Consider the following 18233-nt stretch of genomic DNA (forward strand, 5'->3'; position numbering starts at 1 on the left):
TCTGTCTGTCTGTCTGTCTCTACATGGCCTGGAGTGTCTGTCTGTCTGTCTCTACATGGCCTGGAGTGTCTGTCTGTCTGTCTGTCTGTCTCTACATGGCCTGGAGTGTCTGTCTGTCTGTCAGTCTCTACATGGCCTGGAGTGTCTGTCTGTCTGTCTGTCTGTCTGTCTGTCTGTCTGTCTGTCTCTACATGGCCTGGAGTGTCTGTCTGTCTGTCTCTACATGGCCTGGAGTGTCTGTCTGTCTGTCTCTACATGGCCTGGAGTGTCTGTCTGTCTGTCTCTACATGGCCTGTGGTGTCTGTCTGTCTGTCTGTCTGTCTGTCTGTCTCTACATGGCCTGGAGTGTCTGTCTGTCTGTCTCTACATGGCCTGTGGTTAGTAGGTAGACAAAAGAGCATGTTTAGAAGGTACCAGGGTTGCAGGGTAGTAGATTAGGATTCGACTCCAGACCTCACGCTAAACGAATAAACGACTCCAGACCTCACGCTAAACGACTCCAGACCTCACGCTAAACGAATAAACGACTCCAGACCTCACGCTAAACGAATAAACGACTCCAGACCTCACGCTAAACGACTCCAGACCTCACGCTAAACGAATAAACGACTCCAGACCTCACGCTAAACGAATAAACGACTCCAGACCTCACGCTAAACGAATAAACGACTCCAGACCTCACGCTAAACGAATAAACGACTCCAGACCTCACGCTAAACGAATAAACGACTCCAGACCTCACGCTAAACGAATAAACGACTCCAGACCTCACGCTAAACGAATAAACGACTCCAGACCTCCCGCTAAACGAATAAACGACTCCAGACCTCCCGCTAAACGAATAAACGACTCCAGACCTCCCGCTAAACGAATAAACGACTCCAGACCTCCCGCTAAACGAATAAACGACTCCAGACCTCACGCTAAACGAATAAACGACTCCAGACCTCCCGCTAAACGAATAAACGACTCCAGACCTCCCGCTAAACCACTAAACGACTCCAGACCTCCCGCTAAACCACTAAACGACTCCAGACCTCACGCTAAACGAATAAACGACTCCAGACCTCACGCTAAACCACTAAACGACTCCAGACCTCACGCTAAACCACTGACTCCAGACCTCACGCTAAACCACTGACTCCAGACCTCACGCTAAACCACTGACTCCAGACCTCACGCTAAACCACTGACTCCAGACCTCACGCTAAACCACTGACTCCAGACCTCACGCTAAACCACTGACTCCAGACCTCACGCTAAACCACTGACTCCAGACCTCACGCTAAACCACTGACTCCAGACCTCACGCTAAACCACTGACTCCAGACCTCACGCTAAACCACTGACTCCAGACCTCACGCTAAACCACTGACTCCAGACCTCACGCTAAACCACTGACTCCAGACCTCACGCTAAACCACTGACTCCAGACCTCACGCTAAACCACTGACTCCAGACCTCACGCTAAACCACTGACTCCAGACCTCACGCTAAACCACTGACTCCAGACCTCACGCTAAACCACTGACTCCAGACCTCACGCTAAACCACTGACTCCAGACCTCACGCTAAACCACTGACTCCAGACCTCACGTTAAACGAATAAACGACTCCAGACCTCACGCTAAACGAATAAACGACTCCAGACCTCAAGTTAAACGACTCCAGACCTCAAGTTAAACGACTCCAGACCTCAAGTTAAACGACTCCAGACCTCAAGTTAAACGACTCCAGACCTCAAGTTAAACGACTCCAGACCTCACGCTAAACGACTCCAGACCTCACGCTAAACGACTCCAGACCTCACGCTAAACGACTCCAGACCTCACGCTAAACGACTCCAGACCTCACGCTAAACGACTCCAGAACTCACGCTAAACGACTCCAGACCTCACGCTAAACGACTCCAGACCTCACGCTAAACGACTCCAGACCTCACGCTAAACGACTCCAGACCTCACGCTAAACGACTCCAGAACTCACGCTAAACGACTCCAGACCTCACGCTAAATGACTCCAGACCTCACGCTAAACGAATAAACGACTCCAGACCTCACGCTAAACCACTGACTCCAGACCTCACGCTAAACCACTGACTCCAGACCTCACGCTAAACCACTGACTCCAGACCTCACGCTAAACCACTGACTCCAGACCTCACGCTAAACCACTGACTCCAGACCTCACGCTAAACCACTGACTCCAGACCTCACGCTAAACCACTGACTCCAGACCTCACGTTAAACGAATAAACGACTCCAGACCTCACGCTAAACGAATAAACGACTCCAGACCTCAAGTTAAACGACTCCAGACCTCAAGTTAAACGACTCCAGACCTCAAGTTAAACGACTCCAGACCTCACGCTAAACGACTCCAGACCTCACGCTAAACGACTCCAGACCTCACGCTAAATGACTCCAGACCTCACGCTAAACGACTCCAGAACTCACGCTAAACGACTCCAGACCTCACGCTAAACGACTCCAGACCTCACGCTAAACGAATAAACGACTCCAGACCTCACGCTAAACCACTGACTCCAGACCTCACGCTAAACCACTGACTCCAGACCTCACGCTAAACCACTGACTCCAGACCTCACGCTAAACCACTGACTCCAGACCTCACGCTAAACCACTGACTCCAGACCTCACGTTAAACGAATAAACGACTCCAGACCTCACGCTAAACGAATAAACGACTCCAGACCTCAAGTTAAACGACTCCAGACCTCAAGTTAAACGACTCCAGACCTCAAGTTAAACGACTCCAGACCTCACGCTAAACGACTCCAGACCTCACGCTAAACGACTCCAGAACTCACGCTAAACGACTCCAGAACTCACGCTAAACGACTCCAGACCTCACGCTAAACGACTCCAGACCTCACGCTAAACGAATAAACGACTCCAGACCTCACGCTAAACGACTCCAGACCTCACGCTAAACGACTCCAGACCTCACGCTAAACGACTCCAGACCTCACGCTAAACGACTCCAGACCTCACGCTAAACCACTGACTCCAGTTTCCAGTCTGAGATCCCTGCTCTGCCATTTACTCAGATTGTGAAGGCCAACCGTCAATAAGCCATTCTAAGAGGCTTTCCTTTTAAAATCAACCAATTACAAAGCTATTTGAGGTCCACTTCCTTGTTCATAAAGTGACATAATTGGTTGACTGGAACAATAAAAGTTAACTTACTCTACAATGAGACCTACACTATATTAACATTGACTAGAGCTTTGTAAAAATCTAGAGCTAATTTACTGTAGAGAGAGAGGGAAACAGGCTAATACTTTACTCCTCTCACCAACAAGCACCCTATTCCCCATAGGGCTCTGGTCTAAAGTAGTGCACTATATAGGGAATAGGGTTCTATAGGGCTCTGGTCTAAAGTAGTGCACTATATAGGGAATAGGGTTCTATAGGGCTCTGGTCTAAAGTAGTGCACTATATAGGGAATAGGGTTCTATAGGGCCCTGGTCTAAAGTAGTGCACTATATAGGGAATAGGGTTCTATAGGGCTCTGGTCTAAAGTAGTGCACTATATAGGGAATAGGGTTCTATAGGGCTCTGGTCTAAAGTAGTGCACTATATAGGGAATAGGGTTCTATAGGGCCCTGGTCTAAAGTAGTGCACTATATAGGGAATAGGGTTCTATAGGGCCCTGGTCTAAAGTAGTGTACTATATAGGGAATAGGGTTATATAGGGCTCTGGTCTAAAGTAGTGCACTATATAAGGAATAGGGTTCTATAGGGCCCTGGTCTAAAGTTGTGCACTATATAGGGAATAGGGTTCTATAGGGCTCTGGTCTAAAGTAGTGCACTATATATAGGGAATAGGGTTCTATAGGGCTCTGGTCTAAAGTAGTGCACTATATATAGGGAATAGGGTTCTATAGGGCTCTGGTCTAAAGTAGTGCACTATATATATATATAGGGAATAGGGTTCTATTTGGGACTCTAGTCCCCTCCACGGGCCAACGAGCTGAATGAACAGAGGACATTTCTCATCTCTTTTAGTTCTCCTTGTTGTGAATGTGGCTGTGCATAAGTTTTCTACCAGTGGATCCGCCGCTCCTTCACTGGGTCATCACGTGACTCAGTCATTGTGGAAATGGCCTTTCGACAGCAGCAGCAGCTGTTAGAAGGAGAATGTTTTTCCATTTCTTCATCTGAAGTCCCCACCATCGGGATTTGAAAGGGAGAAACAGAGGGAGACTGAGGAAGAGAGAGAGAGAAGAGGGGAGGAAGGGGGAGAGAGAGAGAGAGAGAGAGAGAGAGAGAGAGAGAGAGAGAGAGAGAGAGAGAGAGAGAGAGAGAGAGAGAGAGAGAGAGAGAGAGAGAGAAGAGGGGAGGAAGGGGGAGAGAGAGAGAGAGAGAGAGAGAGAGAGGGGAGAGAGAGAGAGAGAGAGAGAGAGAGAGAGAGAGAGAGAGAGAGAGAGAGAGAGAGAGAAGAGGGGAGGAAGGGGGAGAGAGAGAGAGAGAGAGAGAGAGAGAGAGAGAGAGAGAGAGAGAGAGAGAGAGAGAGAGAGAGGGGAGGAAGGGGGAGAGAGAGAGAGAAACGAGGGGGCAGAGGAGAGAGAGGGAGAAGACAGAGGCTTTAGATGGAAGGGGGTGGAAAGTTTGGAGCGAGGGCCTATATTTAATTATCGTTGCCAGGCAACTAGTGAGCAACAGAGGAGAAAGGGATGGATGGCACTGGGTGACAGCAGAACCAGGGTGACAGCAGGACCAGACCAATGTATCGTCTACGTCCCAACTGACACCCTGTTCCCTACATAGTCAAAAGAAGTGTACTACGTAGGGAATACGGTGCCATTTGGGACGTAAATCTAGAGAAGAGAGCAGTTCACGACACGTGCAAGGACCACATCCTCACATCTCACACAGACACGTTCTCATGGTTAGAACAACGGGCCACAGGAAAGAGAATTAGAGAGGAAATAGTCTCAGACGGTAAACCCACGTCGCTGTGAAAGGATAAGAGAATTCTACTATAACTGACAACGTCAGAAGATGTTTGAGATAAAATGGTTCAGTAGATGGTATAAAGGAGCGTGGATGTACAGACCTGTCTTCCTCTATATTCATTAGGCCAGCATGAGATGAGATGTGTGACTACAACCATTTTTCAAGACAGTTTCCAAGAGAGTGAAACGAAAGTCTAATCCATCGTTATAAGGTTGGACCCACTATATAGAGGATGGGCTCCCGAGTGGCGCAGCGGTCTAAAGGCACTGCATCTAGAGGCGTCACTACAGTACCTGGTTTGATTCCAGGCTGTATCACAACCAGCCGTGATTGGGAGTCCCATAGGGCGGCGCACAAATAAGAATTAGTTCTGAACTGACTTGCCAAGTTAAATAAAAGAGAGAGAGCTTCAGACCCTCCAGGTAAGGAGAGAGCTTCAGACCCTCCAGGTAAGGACAGAGCTATGTGTTTGGATATAATATATAAATACTGCATGTTGGGTCGGTACAGTCACAGTGTGACAGTGATGGAATCCAGACTACTGGTAGAGTCTCCCTCCCTCCTCTCAAGCTAAGTGATTGAGAGAGCAGAACACACACACACACACACACGGTCGACATGGTAAAACACGGTGTGTGTGTGTAGAGTAGAACTATTAGCTAAATGGCTAATAGTTCTACTCTGAATTTCCAATGGGAATTTAATCTAAAACAGGACCAATGACAACATCTTTTACACACAGAACAAACTATATTCTCTTGCATCCTCCCATTGGACTGAGGGAGAGTCACAGGCCCATCCTCCCACTGGACTGAGGCCCATCCTCCCACTGGACTGAGGCCCATCCTCCCACTGGACTGAGGCCCATCCTCCCACTGGACTGAGGCCCATCCTCCCACTGGACTGAGGCCCATCCTCCCACTGGACTGAGGCCCATCCTCCCACTGGACTGAGGCCCATCCTCCCACTGGACCGAGGCCCATCCTCCCACTGGACCGAGGGGGACGTCACAGGCCCATCCTCCCACTGGACTGAGGCCTATCCTCCCACTGGACTGAGGCCTATCCTCCCACTGGACTGAGGCCCATCCTCCCACTGGACTGAGGGGGGTCGTCACAGGCCCATCCTCCCACTGGACTGAGGCCCATCCTCCCACTGGACTGAGGGGGGACGTCATAGGCCCATCCTCCCACTGGACTGAGGGGGGACGTCATAGGCCCATCCTCCCACTGGACTGAGGGGGGTCGTCACAGGCCCATCCTCCACTGGACTGAGGGGGGACGTCACAGGCCCATCCTCCTACTGGACTGAGGCCCATCCTCCACTGGACTGAGGGGGGACGTCATAGGCCCATCCTCCCACTGGACTGAGGGGGGGGTCGCCACAGGTAGAGATGGAAGGGATCTCCAGAGTTAGCCATCTCTCTGGCCCGTACATCTATAGGTTAACAACGAGGTATGGTGTGGAGGAAGTTTATGCAAGAGGGCTGTATTGACAAGAAGAGTGCAATGCATTGATCTACGAGACTTCAAGAAGGGCCAGCCCACATTCTGATACAGAATGCAGTGATGTGTACTGAACCCATCGATCATAATAAAACGATATCCCCATGGCCACGCGGGCGATATCCCCATGGCCACGCGGGCGATATGCCCATGGCCACGCGGGCGATATGCCCATGGCCACGCGGGCGATATGCCCATGGCCACGCGGGCGATATGCCCATGGCCACGCGGGCGATATGCCCATGGCCACGCGGGCGATATGCCCATGGCCACGCGGGCGATATGCCCATGGCCACGCGGGCGATATCCCCATGGCCACGCGGGCGATATCCCCATGGCCACGCGGGCGATATCCCCATGGCCACGCGGGCGATATCCCCATGGCCACGCGGGCGATATCCCCATGGCCACGCGGGCGATATCCCCATGGCGATATGCATGTTGAATTAGTTGTTTTCTGCTTTTTAAATGAAAGACGGGACCTGTTCCTATAGAAGACTATTTTAAAAAGATTTAATTTTTAATTTCTAAACTAACTCATCAACACGCTTTTTTGAAAGACAGATTTTCGTCAATCCAGATGCCCAGATATTTATAAACAAGGACACAAATCAATGAGGGCACCATCCAAAGTACACAGGAAAATCTCTTCCAAACTATTTTGCAATATATAATGGCACAGCTGTAAATGTTTTGGTCCTTAAATGAAACTGGTATACTTTTTTATTTATCGACATTTTCTTTAACCAATTATGTTCTTTAATGCAGAGCTGACAGAGAAGTTCCTTACATTTCCCCCCTTCGATTTCCATTTTTGCGGAAATGTCGCAATTAGTTGGTTGTAATTTCCATATGTTTTAGTTAGCTGCATGTATGACATAACTCCACCAGTCGTATTTATGATATAATTCATAAAGATTATAGCACAATATTTGTTCTATTATTTGCTCTGTTTTTTTCTAGTGGATTAAATTTAATAGTATAAAACTCGTTTTTCAACCACTCCACAAATTTCTTGTTAACAAACTATAGTTTTGGCAAATCGGTTAGGACATCTACTTTGTACATGACACAAGTCATTTTTCCAATAACTGTTTACAGACAGATTATTTCACTTATAATTCACTGTATCACAAATTCACTGTATCACAATTCCAGTGGGTCAGAAGTTTACATACACTAAGTCGACTGTGCCTTTTAACAGCGTGGAAAATTCCAGAAAATGTCAAGGCTTTAGAAGCTTCTGATAGGCTAATTGACATCATTTGAGTTAATTGGAGGTGTACCTGTTGATGTATTTCAAGGCCTACCTTCAAAGTGCCTCTTTGCTTGGGAAAATCAAACAAAATCAGCCAAGACCTCAGAAGAAAAATTGTAGACCTCCTGAAGTCTGGTTCATCCTTGGGAGCAATTTCCAAACGCCTGAAGGCACCACGTTCATCTGTACAAACAATAGTACACAAGTATAAACACCATGGGACCATGCAGCCATCATACCGCTCAGGAAGGAGACGCGTTCTGTCTCCTAGAGATGAATGTACTTTGGTGCGAAAAGTGCAAATCAATCCCAGAACAACAGCAAAGGACCTTGTGAAGATGCTGGAGGAAACTGGTACAACATTATCTATATCCACAGTAAAACGAGTCCAAAATCGACATAACCTGAAAGGCCGCTCAACAAGGAAGAAGCCACTGCTCCAAAACCACCATAAAAAAGCCAAATTACGGTTTAGACTGCACATGGGGACAAAGATCGTACTTTTTGGAGAAATGTCCTCTGGTCTGATGAAACAAAAACAGAACTGTTTGGCCATAATGACCATCGTTATGTTTGGAGGAAAAAGGGGGAGGCTTGCAAGCCGAAGAACATCATCACAACCATGAAGCATGGGGGTGGCAGCATCATGTTGTGGGGGTGCTTTGCTACAGGAGGGACTGGTGCACTTCACAAAATAGATGGCATCATAAGGGAGGAAAATTATGTGAATATATTGAAGCAACATCTCAAGAAATCAGTCAGGAAGTTAAAGCTTGGTCGCAAATGGGTCTTCCAAATGGACAAATACCCCAAGCATACTTCCAAAGTTGTGGCAAAATGGCTTAAGGACAACAAAGTCAAGGTATTGGAGTGGCCATTACAAAGCCCTGACCTCAATCCTATAGAAAATGTGTAGGCAGAACTGAAAAGGCGTGTGCGAACAAGGAGGCCTACAAACCTGACCAGCTCTGTCAGGAGGAATGGGCCAAAATTCACCCAACTTATTGTGGAAGGCTACCCGAAACATTTGACTCAAGTTAAACAATTTAAAGGCAATGCTACCAAATACTAATTGAGTGTATGTAAACTTTTGACCCACTGGGAATGTGATGAAGGAAATAAAAGCTGAAATAAATCATTCTCTCTACTATTATTCTGACATTTCACATTCTTAAAATGAAGTGGTGATCCTAACTGACCTAAAACAGGGAATTTATACTAGGATTAAATGTCAGGATTTGTGAAAAACTGAGTTTAAATGTGTTTGGCTAAGGTGCATGTAAACTTCCGACTTCAACTGTATCATCATTTGGTTGTTATCCAGAGAGGTTAGAAAAAGTATCTCAATCCTCTGAGGCTGTGGAGGGATTCTAATTATGGATTGAAAATAAAACATGAATCATCGGCGTACAATGACACCTTTGTTTTTAAGCCCTGGATTTCTAGGTCCTTGATATTATTGTTGGATATGAATTTAATAGCTAACATTTCGATGGCCATAATAAATAGATATGCCGATAGTGAACAACCTTGTTTTACTCCTCTTGATGAACGGTGTTTCCTCGGGCACATTGGTGCAGCTGGCTTCCGGGTTAAGCGAGTGGGTGGTAAGAACCTCGGCTTGGGGGTCATGTTTTGGAGGACGCATGACTCGACCTTCCCGAGCCCGATGGGGAGTCGCAGCGATGAGGCAAAAAAAAAAATCGTAAAATAAAATTTATAAAAATAAACATTGCCCTGTGTCTTGAAAATTCCGTTACAAAAACCCATATATCTTCATGAGGAGCGAGGATAAAGAAACTTCACAGAAGTAACAAGTAAAGGTATCAATTAGTTAGTGTTGGTAACAGAAACTGTTGACGTAATTGGTGAAGTAATATAAAAAAATATTTTCTGTAAATGAATTGGCTACAATGGGAAATCATAGTAGTCACAAACCACAGTTGGACACTAAAGAAAAGTTCAGTAAAGTACACAGTAGAGTCAAGTATAACTATAACGTACTGTATTTTGATGTCCAAACTTGTGAAACATAGACATCTATGATTGGTTCAAATTTGGTCGTGCTTGGGGGGGGGGGGGGGGGGCAGATCTCATTAAAATAATATCCAGTGTATAGAATCATGGCCTTAAATATGCTGCAGAGGACCAGAAAGCTGATGAATCAAGAAAGGATCAATCAATCAGCTCTAGTAGATTGACGTAAAAAAAATACAAATAATCTTGCCCATCGCAAGTAGAAAGTTGTTGGAATGAAATGATTCACTAGAAGTTGAGGGATCTTCCATCGCGTCAACAAGAGACTCGAAGAAGGACAGGCAGTCAATTGGCTGACCAGGGTCAATTAAAGCACCTTTTTTTCTTTCAAATAAAAAAAATCCTGCCCGAGATAAGTGACGCTTTTAAATCAGCACGTTATCTATTTGTTTTTCTCCTCAGTAACATTTACATTTAAGTCATTTAGCAGACGCTCTTATCCAGAGCGACTTACAAATTGGTGCATTCACCTTATGATATCCAGTGGAACAACCACTTTACAATAGTGCATCTAAATCTATAACGATGTCAGTCGGACGGAGAGGAATTTCCACAATTCAGTGAATTAACCGTCTTCCAAAATTTAGACGGATCACCAACAGAGTCAAATAGAAATTATCTAGATTTAGCTTTCTTGATTGAGGAAGTGCATATTTTTTTCAATTGCTTGAGAAACTGCTAATCAGCTACAGAGTTGTGTTACGGAAACCGTTTACCGGAATATGCCACTGTAGTACAAGTAAAAGAAAATGCTATTAAGAAAAAAATAGAAATATTAGATTTAGCAATGTTGGAGTGGCATTGACTAAAATACAATATATACATATGAGACGAGTAAAGCAGTATGTAAACATTACTTAAACGTTATTAAAGTGACTAGTGTTCCATTATTAAAAGTGGCCGGTGATTCCAAGTCTATGTATATGGGGCAGCAGTCTCTAAGGTGCAGGGTTGAGTAACCAGGTGGTAACCGGCTAGTGATGGCTATTTAACAGTCTGATGGCCTTGAGATAGAAGCTGTTTTTCAGTCTCAGCTTTGATTCACCTGCAATGACCTCACCTTCTGGATGATAGCGGGGTGAACAGGCAGTGACTCGGGTGGTTGATGTCCTTGATGATCTTTTTGGCCTTCCTGTGACATCGGGTGGTGTAGGTGTCCTGGAGGGCAGGTAGTTTGCCCCCGGTGATGCGTTGTGCAGACCTCACTACCCTCTGGAGAGCCTTACGGTTGTGGGCGGAGCAGTTGTCGTACCAGGCGGTGATACAGCCCGACGGGATGCTCTCAATTGTGCATCTGTAAAAGTTTGTGAGGGTTTTAGGGGGCCAAGCCAAATTTCTTCAGCCTCCTGAGGTTGAAGAGGCGCTGTTGTGCCTTCTTCACCACACTATCTGTGCGGATGGACCATTTCAGATTGTCAGTGATGTGTACGCCGAGGAACTTAAAACTTTCCACCTTCTCCACTGCGGTCCCGTCGATGAGGATAGGGGCGTGCTCCCTCTGCTGTTTCCTGAAGTCCACGATCATCTCCTTTATATAATATAATGAAGAACTGCAACGAAGAGGTTAACCCAGTTTTGAAATCGGTGGAATGCCAGGTGGAAGCAGTGTATGATATTTAAGGAGATGGAGAAAATTCTGGCTTTTGATTGCAAATATTATGCAGAGAGGGAGTCGAAAAGGGAACACCTGTCTCCAAACTAATGGCAACCATGGCAACCATGACAGAGAGGGAGAAGCGTTCATCCATGTATCCCGTATAAGAGAGTCTAGCTAGCTACATTTTCAGATAGTATACATTTCAAAATTGTTCAGAAAGTCATTTTTTCATTGCAAATTAAAGCGTACTGTTAACTTGCTAGATAACGTTACGTGTATGATCTGTGTAGTAATATTATTTTCTATCTCAGAAAGCGTTTTGCACTGTTAGTTATAGCCTAATATCAGCTAGCTAGCCAGCTAACATTGAACCTAGTTGGTTAAATTTAGCTACCTGCAGATTCATGCATGGTAGTAACGTTACGAGTTGGGATTATGGTTCATTGTTTAGCTAGTTAGCTAGCTAGCTACATGTCTAAACAGACTCCCCAACACAAGTAAACATTTCACTGTACTGTTTACACCTTCTGTATCCAGTGCATGTGACAAATAAACTGATTTTATTTGATATAGTGTGTGTGTGTTTACCAGAGACGGTAATATAAAAGAACATGACCTGCACCAAAGTCAAATTAGGATATTAACGTTAGACCAACGAGACAGTTTCCAAGTTCTAACATTATCCGGTAGAATGCCCTGCTTTTAATTCTTCACACTCACAGCCGTAAGATATTGTAATTAGATATTGTAATTAGCTCACCATTAACTTGTAAATAATGATTTTGTTTGTGAGTTTATTTTCCTGTAATAATGAATAAGAATTTGCTAAAGTTAAGACATTGTCAGCTATGATACGGCCATTATTTGAACTGGCTAGGCAGCTAACTTAACGCTAGGTAGCTAACAAGATAGAAACTAACCAAAACATTGTTTTAGAAAGTTGCTTGTCAGATGACAATAGCATGTTCATGATGTCACTGTTGACAGACAGTGATGGTTGTCAGCTGTAAATATACATTTGTATTTAGGCCTGATTGCTAGCTACTTTTTGGGACGAATTCAGTCGCGATTGCTATGTAAAATGGCTGACAACCGTCGACAGACATGGCGATAGACGTAGTATATAAACCTTCAGTCTTGAAATCTTTGGGTGTTTATTTAACCTTTATTTAACCAGGTAGGCTAGTTGAGAACAGGTCCTTTATTTAACCAGGTAGGCTAGTTGAGAACAAGTTGTCATTTACAACTGCGACCTGGCCAAGATAAAGCAAAGCAGTGCGACACAAAACAACAACACAGAGTTACACAAACAAACGTACACTCAATAACACAATAGAAAAAAAATCTATATACAGTGTGTGCAAATGGCGTAAGGAGGTAAGGCAATAAATAGGCCAATAGTGGCAAAGTAATTACAATTTAGCAATTTACACTGGAGTGATAGATGTGCAGATGAGGATGTGCAGGTAGAAATACTGGGGTGCAAAAGATCAGAAAAGAAAAACTAAAACAATATGGGATGAGGTAGGTAGTTGGTTGGATGGGCTATTTACAGATGGGCTGTGTACAGCTGCAGCGATCGGTAAGCTGCTCTGACAGCTGATGCTTAAAGCTAGTGAGGGAGATATAAGTCTCCATCTTCAGTGATTTTTGCAATTCGTTCCAGTCAGCAGAGAACTGGCAGGAAAGGCGGCCAAAGGAAGTGTTGGATTTGGGGATGACCAGTGAAATATAGCTGCTGGAGCGCGTTCTACGGTCGGGTGTTGCTATGGTGACCAGTGAGCTGAGATAAGTCTTTGCTAGGTGTAGCTCCGCCTTAGAGATAACCTAGAGCCAGTGGGTTTGGCGACGAATATGTAGCGAGGACCAGCCAACGAGAGCAAAGAGGTCGCAGTGGTGGGTAGTATATGGGACTTTGGTGATAAAACGGATGGCACTGTGATAGACTGCATCCAATTTGCTGAGTAGAGTGTTGGAGGCTAATTTGTAAATGACATCGCCAAAGTCAAGGATTGGTAGGATAGTCAGTTTTACGTGGGTATGTTTGTCAGCATGAGTGAAGGAGGCTTTGATGCCTCACATGTGACTCCTTTTAAAAGAGATGAGGTGGGGCTAAAGCTTAAGAGGGTGTGAACAATGCTGAATGGGGTGTCGACAAAGACGAGCTCTCATCATTACGACTGATGAGAGCAGGGGTATAACTTTACACTTGTATAGCTAATAGGCTCTATGTTTGTAGATCGACTGAGGTGAAGGAACCTACAACGGTGATACTGGCTGGGGTTGTTTGTTTTTGCTGTTTTCCAAATAGCATTTGTTGTTGTTGTTGTTGTTGTATAGAAATGCAGTAAATTAACTTAAAAAAAAAACAATCCAAACAAAAAATGTCACAACTGTTTTGGATAGGAAAGCATGCAGAAGCCTTCATGGCTCTGATCCCATCCCTGCAACGAGGTACGTTTTCCTACTCGTATCCCTAGCCTGTTCTGTGGCGTCTTAATATAACCACGACTGCGTTCAGACCCCAGTGCAGCTCAGTGTAAACAAGCAGTAATGTTAGGCTAGGAATCATCTGACTAGCAACCGCCTTTTCCTGTCTTGTGTCCAGTTCATCCGAGAGAGAGAGAGAGAGAGAGAGAGAGAGAACACACACACACTTGGAAGGCAACAGTTCGGGATGAACCAATCTACTTTAACACACACGCAACGGAATTATCATGACAATGTTCCAACATCACGACTAACAAGTTGTGTAGTTTTATAAACATATTCAAACCCACTGATTTGAGCGTGATTTAAAAGTTGAGTTTCAAACTTAATGTTACTTGTCGATGTTCAATTTCACCAAAATGTTTACTTTGTTACAAGTAGTTACCTAGACATTTTTGTTTCGCCGTAGGATACAACACAGACCTCTACATTGTTTCAACCCGTCCATACCACTAGGCGACCCAAACAACAACCTGCAACAATTTAACTAGTTTATAACCCACAAATAGACAGTTTAATACCTGGTGAAGCGCTGTCAGTCCGTCTATATTGGCGTGGTTGATGTCAGCGCCCTGTCGTAGGAGCGCCGCTACCTCCTCTCTGTCCCCGGCCGAACAGGCTGCCATAAACACGGCTCCCTGAGCGAACCGAACCCGGGCCCGACGCGTCCCGGTTCCCATTGACCCATCCCTCGTCCCCGGTCCCGTCTGATCGGTTTCCGACCCCAACCATCGCTGTAACTGATCCTGCCGTCGTTGCTTTGCAGCTTCAGACCGGGAACGGTCAGTGGCCGCCATCTTCTTCGGTCTCTCCCGGGTAGAGTCAGTTCATGTCTCCGGGAAGAGCCAAAGTGGTGCTGCGTTAGTTCCTATCCGAGAGACTGCGCCCCCTGGTCGTCACGACACGACGGTAGGATACCAACCGAACTTTGGACATTCTCCGGTCGGCCAATTGTGATTTCAGGACAGTAAAAAAAAAAAAAAAAAAGTAGAGGTGTATTCATTACGGAAAACGTTTACCGTTTTAAGAACCAAACGGGAATCTAACAAAGCAACAACAAAAAACCGATTTACTATTGAACATATTCATTTAGATCATTCCCGTTTCGTTCAGTTTGCTTCCGTTTAAGAAACGTTTTGTAATGAATGAATACACCCCACGTATGACTATGCGTTGCAGGCTGTTACTCCTTCATGGATAAGCTGTTCTGTGTGTAATGCAAATATTATAAAGGTACAGTATTAGCCTAGGCAAAACAGAAACAAACTTTAGCCAGCACCATGCGAAACTGTATTTGCTGCACAGAATATCAATCAATCAATCAAATTTATTTTTATATAGCCCTTCGTACATCAGCTGATATCTCAAAGTGCTGTACAGAAACCCAGCCTAAAACCCCAAACAGCAAGCAAAGCATGTGAAAGAAGCACGGTGGCTAGGAAAAACTCCCTAGGAAAAACTCCCTAGAAAGGCCAAAAACCTAGGAAGAAACCTAGAGAGGAACCAGGCTATGAGGGGTGGCCAGTCCTCTTCTGGCTGTGCAGGGTGGATATTATAACAGAACATGGTCAAGATGTTAAAATGTTAAAATGTTCATAAATGACCAGCATGGTCAAATAATAATAATCATAGTAGTTGTCGAGGGTGCAACAAGCACGTCCGGTGAACAGGTCAGGGTTCCATAGCCGCAGGCAGAACAGTTGAAACTGGAGCAGCAGCACGGCCAGGTGGACTGGGGACAGCAAGGAGTCATCATACCAGGTAGTCCTGAGGCATGGTCATAGGGCTCAGGTCCTCCGAGAGAAAGAGAGAAAGAGAGAATTAGAGAGAGCATATTTAAATTCACACAGGACACCGGATAAGACAAGAGAAATACTCCAGATGTAACAGACTGACCCTAACCCCCCGACACATAAACTACTGCAGCATAAATACTGGAGGCTGAGACAGGAGGGATCAGAAGACACTGTGGCCCCATCCGATGATACCCCCGGACAGGGCCAAACAGGCAGGATATAACCCCACCCACTTTGCCAAAGCACAGCCCCCACACCACTAGAGGGATGTCTCCAACCACCAACTTACCGTCCTAAGACAAGGCCGAGTATAGCCCACAACGATCTCCGCCATGGCACAACCCAAGTGTGGAGCCAACCCAGACAGGAAGACCACGTCAGTGACTCAACCCACTCAAGTGAGAGATTGGAAACCCAAATTGGTCTACATGGACAAGTTCTGGCCTGGTTTAGATCTTATCTGTCGGAAAGATATCAGTTTGTCTCTGTGAATGGTTTGTCCTCTGACAAATCAATTGTAAATTTCGGTGTTCCTCAAGGTTCCGTTTTAGGACCACTATTGTTTTCACTATATATTTTACCTCTTGGGGATGTCATTCGAAAACATAATGTTAAATTTCACTGCTATGCAGACGACACACAGCTGTACATTTCAATGAAACATGGTGAAGCCCCAAAATTGCCCTCGCTAGAAGCCTGTGTTTCAGACATAAAGAAGTGGATGGCTGCAAACTTTCTACTTTTAAACTCGGACAAAACAGAGATGCTTGTTCTAGGTCCCAAGAAACAAAGAGATCTTCTGTTGAATCTGACAATTAATCTGGATGGTTGTACAGTCGTCTCAAATAAAACTGTGAAGGACCTCGGCGTTACTCTGGACCCTGATCTCTCTTTTGAAGAACATATCAAGACTGTTTCAAGGACAGCTTTTTTCCATCTACGTAACATTGCAAAAATCAGAAATTTTCTGTCCAAAAATGACGCAGAAAAATTAATCCATGCTTTTGTTACTTCTAGGCTGGACTACTGCAATGCTCTACTTTCCGGCTACCCGGATAAAGCACTAAATAAACTTCAGTTAGTGCTAAATACGGCTGCTAGAATCCTGACTAGAACCCAAAAATTTGATCATATTACTCCAGTGTTAGCCTCCCTACACTGGCTTCCTGTTAAGGCAAGGGCTGATTTCAAGGTTTTACTGCTAACCTACAAAGCATTACATGGGCTTGCTCCTACCTATCTTTCCGATTTGGTCCTGCCGTACATACCTACACGTACGCTACGGTCACAAGACGCAGGCCTCCTAATTGTCCCTAGAATTTCTAAGCAAACGGCTGGAGGTAGGGCTTTCTCCTATAGAGCTCCATTTTTATGGAATGGTCTGCCTACCAATGTGAGAGACGCAGACTCAGTCTCAACCTTTAAGTCTTTACTGAAGACTTATCTCTTCAGTAGGTCCTATGATTAAGTATAGTCTGGCCCAGGAGTGTGAAGGTGAACGGAAAGGCTGGAGCAACGAACCGCCCTTGCTGTCGCTGCCTTGCCGGTTCCCCTCTTTCCACTGGGATTCTCTGCCTCTAACCCTTTTACAGAGGCTGAGTCACTGGCCTACTGGTGTTCTTCCATGCCGTCCATGGGAGGGGTGCGTCACTTGAGTGGGTTGAGTCACTGACGTGGTCTTCCTGTCTGGGTTGGCGCCCCCCCCCCCCCCCCCCTTGGGTTGTGCCATGGCGGAGATCGTTGTGGGCTATACTCGGCCTTGTCTTAGGACGGTAAGTTGGTGGTTGGAGACATCCCTCTAGTGGTGTGGGGGTTGTGCTTTGGCAAAGTGGGTGGGGTTATATCCTGCCTGTTTGGCCCTGTCCGGGGGTATTATCGGATGGGGCCACAGTGTCTTCTGATCCCTCCTGTCTCAGCCTCCAGTATTTATGCTGCAGTAGTTTATGTGTCGGGGGGCTAGGGTCAGTCTGTTACATCTGGAGTATTTCTCTTGTCTTATCCGGTGTCCTGTGTGTATTTAAATATGCTCTCTCTAATTCTCTCTTTCTCTCTTTCTGTCTTTCTCTCGGAGGACCTGAGCCCTAGGACCATGCCTCAGGACTACCTGGTATGATGACTCCTTGCTGTCCCCAGTCCACCTGGCCGTGCTGCTGCTCCAGTTTCAACTGTTCTGCCTGCGGCTATGGAACCCTGACCTGTTCACCGGACGTGCTTGTTGCACCCTCGACAACTACTATGATTATTATTATTTGACCATGCTGGTCATTTATGAACATTTTAACATTTTAACATTTTGACCATGTTCTGTTATAATATCCACCCTGCACAGCCAGAAGAGGACTGGCCACCCCTCATAGCCTGGTTCCTCTCTAGGTTTCTTCCTAGGTTTTTGGCCTTTCTAGGGAGTTTTTCCTAGGGAGTTTTTCCTAGCCACCGTGCTTCTTTCACATGCTTTGCTTGCTGTTTGGGGTTTTAGGCTGGGTTTCTGTACAGCACTTTGAGAATATCAGCTGATGTACGAAGGGCTATATAAAAATAAATTTGATTTGATTTGATTTGATTTGAAGT

The 18233-nt window shown here is 45.5% G+C and overlaps 1 protein-coding gene across 4 annotated transcripts in view; it reads right to left on the reverse strand.

The window, feature by feature from the left end:
- The window catches only part of LOC106561824 (protein phosphatase 1 regulatory subunit 12A), a 65109-nt gene extending 50285 nt beyond the window's left edge, over positions 1–14824 (reverse strand). For 2 of the 4 annotated variants that reach the window (XM_082957470.1, XM_082957469.1), the window contains exon 1: positions 14391–14824. In XM_082957470.1, the coding sequence (XP_082813596.1) occupies positions 14391–14666 (276 nt within the window). In that variant the 5' untranslated portion in view covers positions 14667–14824. The remainder of the gene's footprint in view (positions 1–14390) is intronic. The other 2 variants (XM_082957471.1, XM_082957468.1) reach the window with 1 other exon arrangement.
- Positions 14825–18233: the final 3409 nt, after the last annotated feature.

This window comes from Salmo salar, chromosome 10 (genome assembly GCF_965601325.2).
Source record: "Salmo salar chromosome 10, fSalSal1, whole genome shotgun sequence".
Classification (NCBI taxonomy): domain Eukaryota; kingdom Metazoa; phylum Chordata; class Actinopteri; order Salmoniformes; family Salmonidae; genus Salmo; species Salmo salar.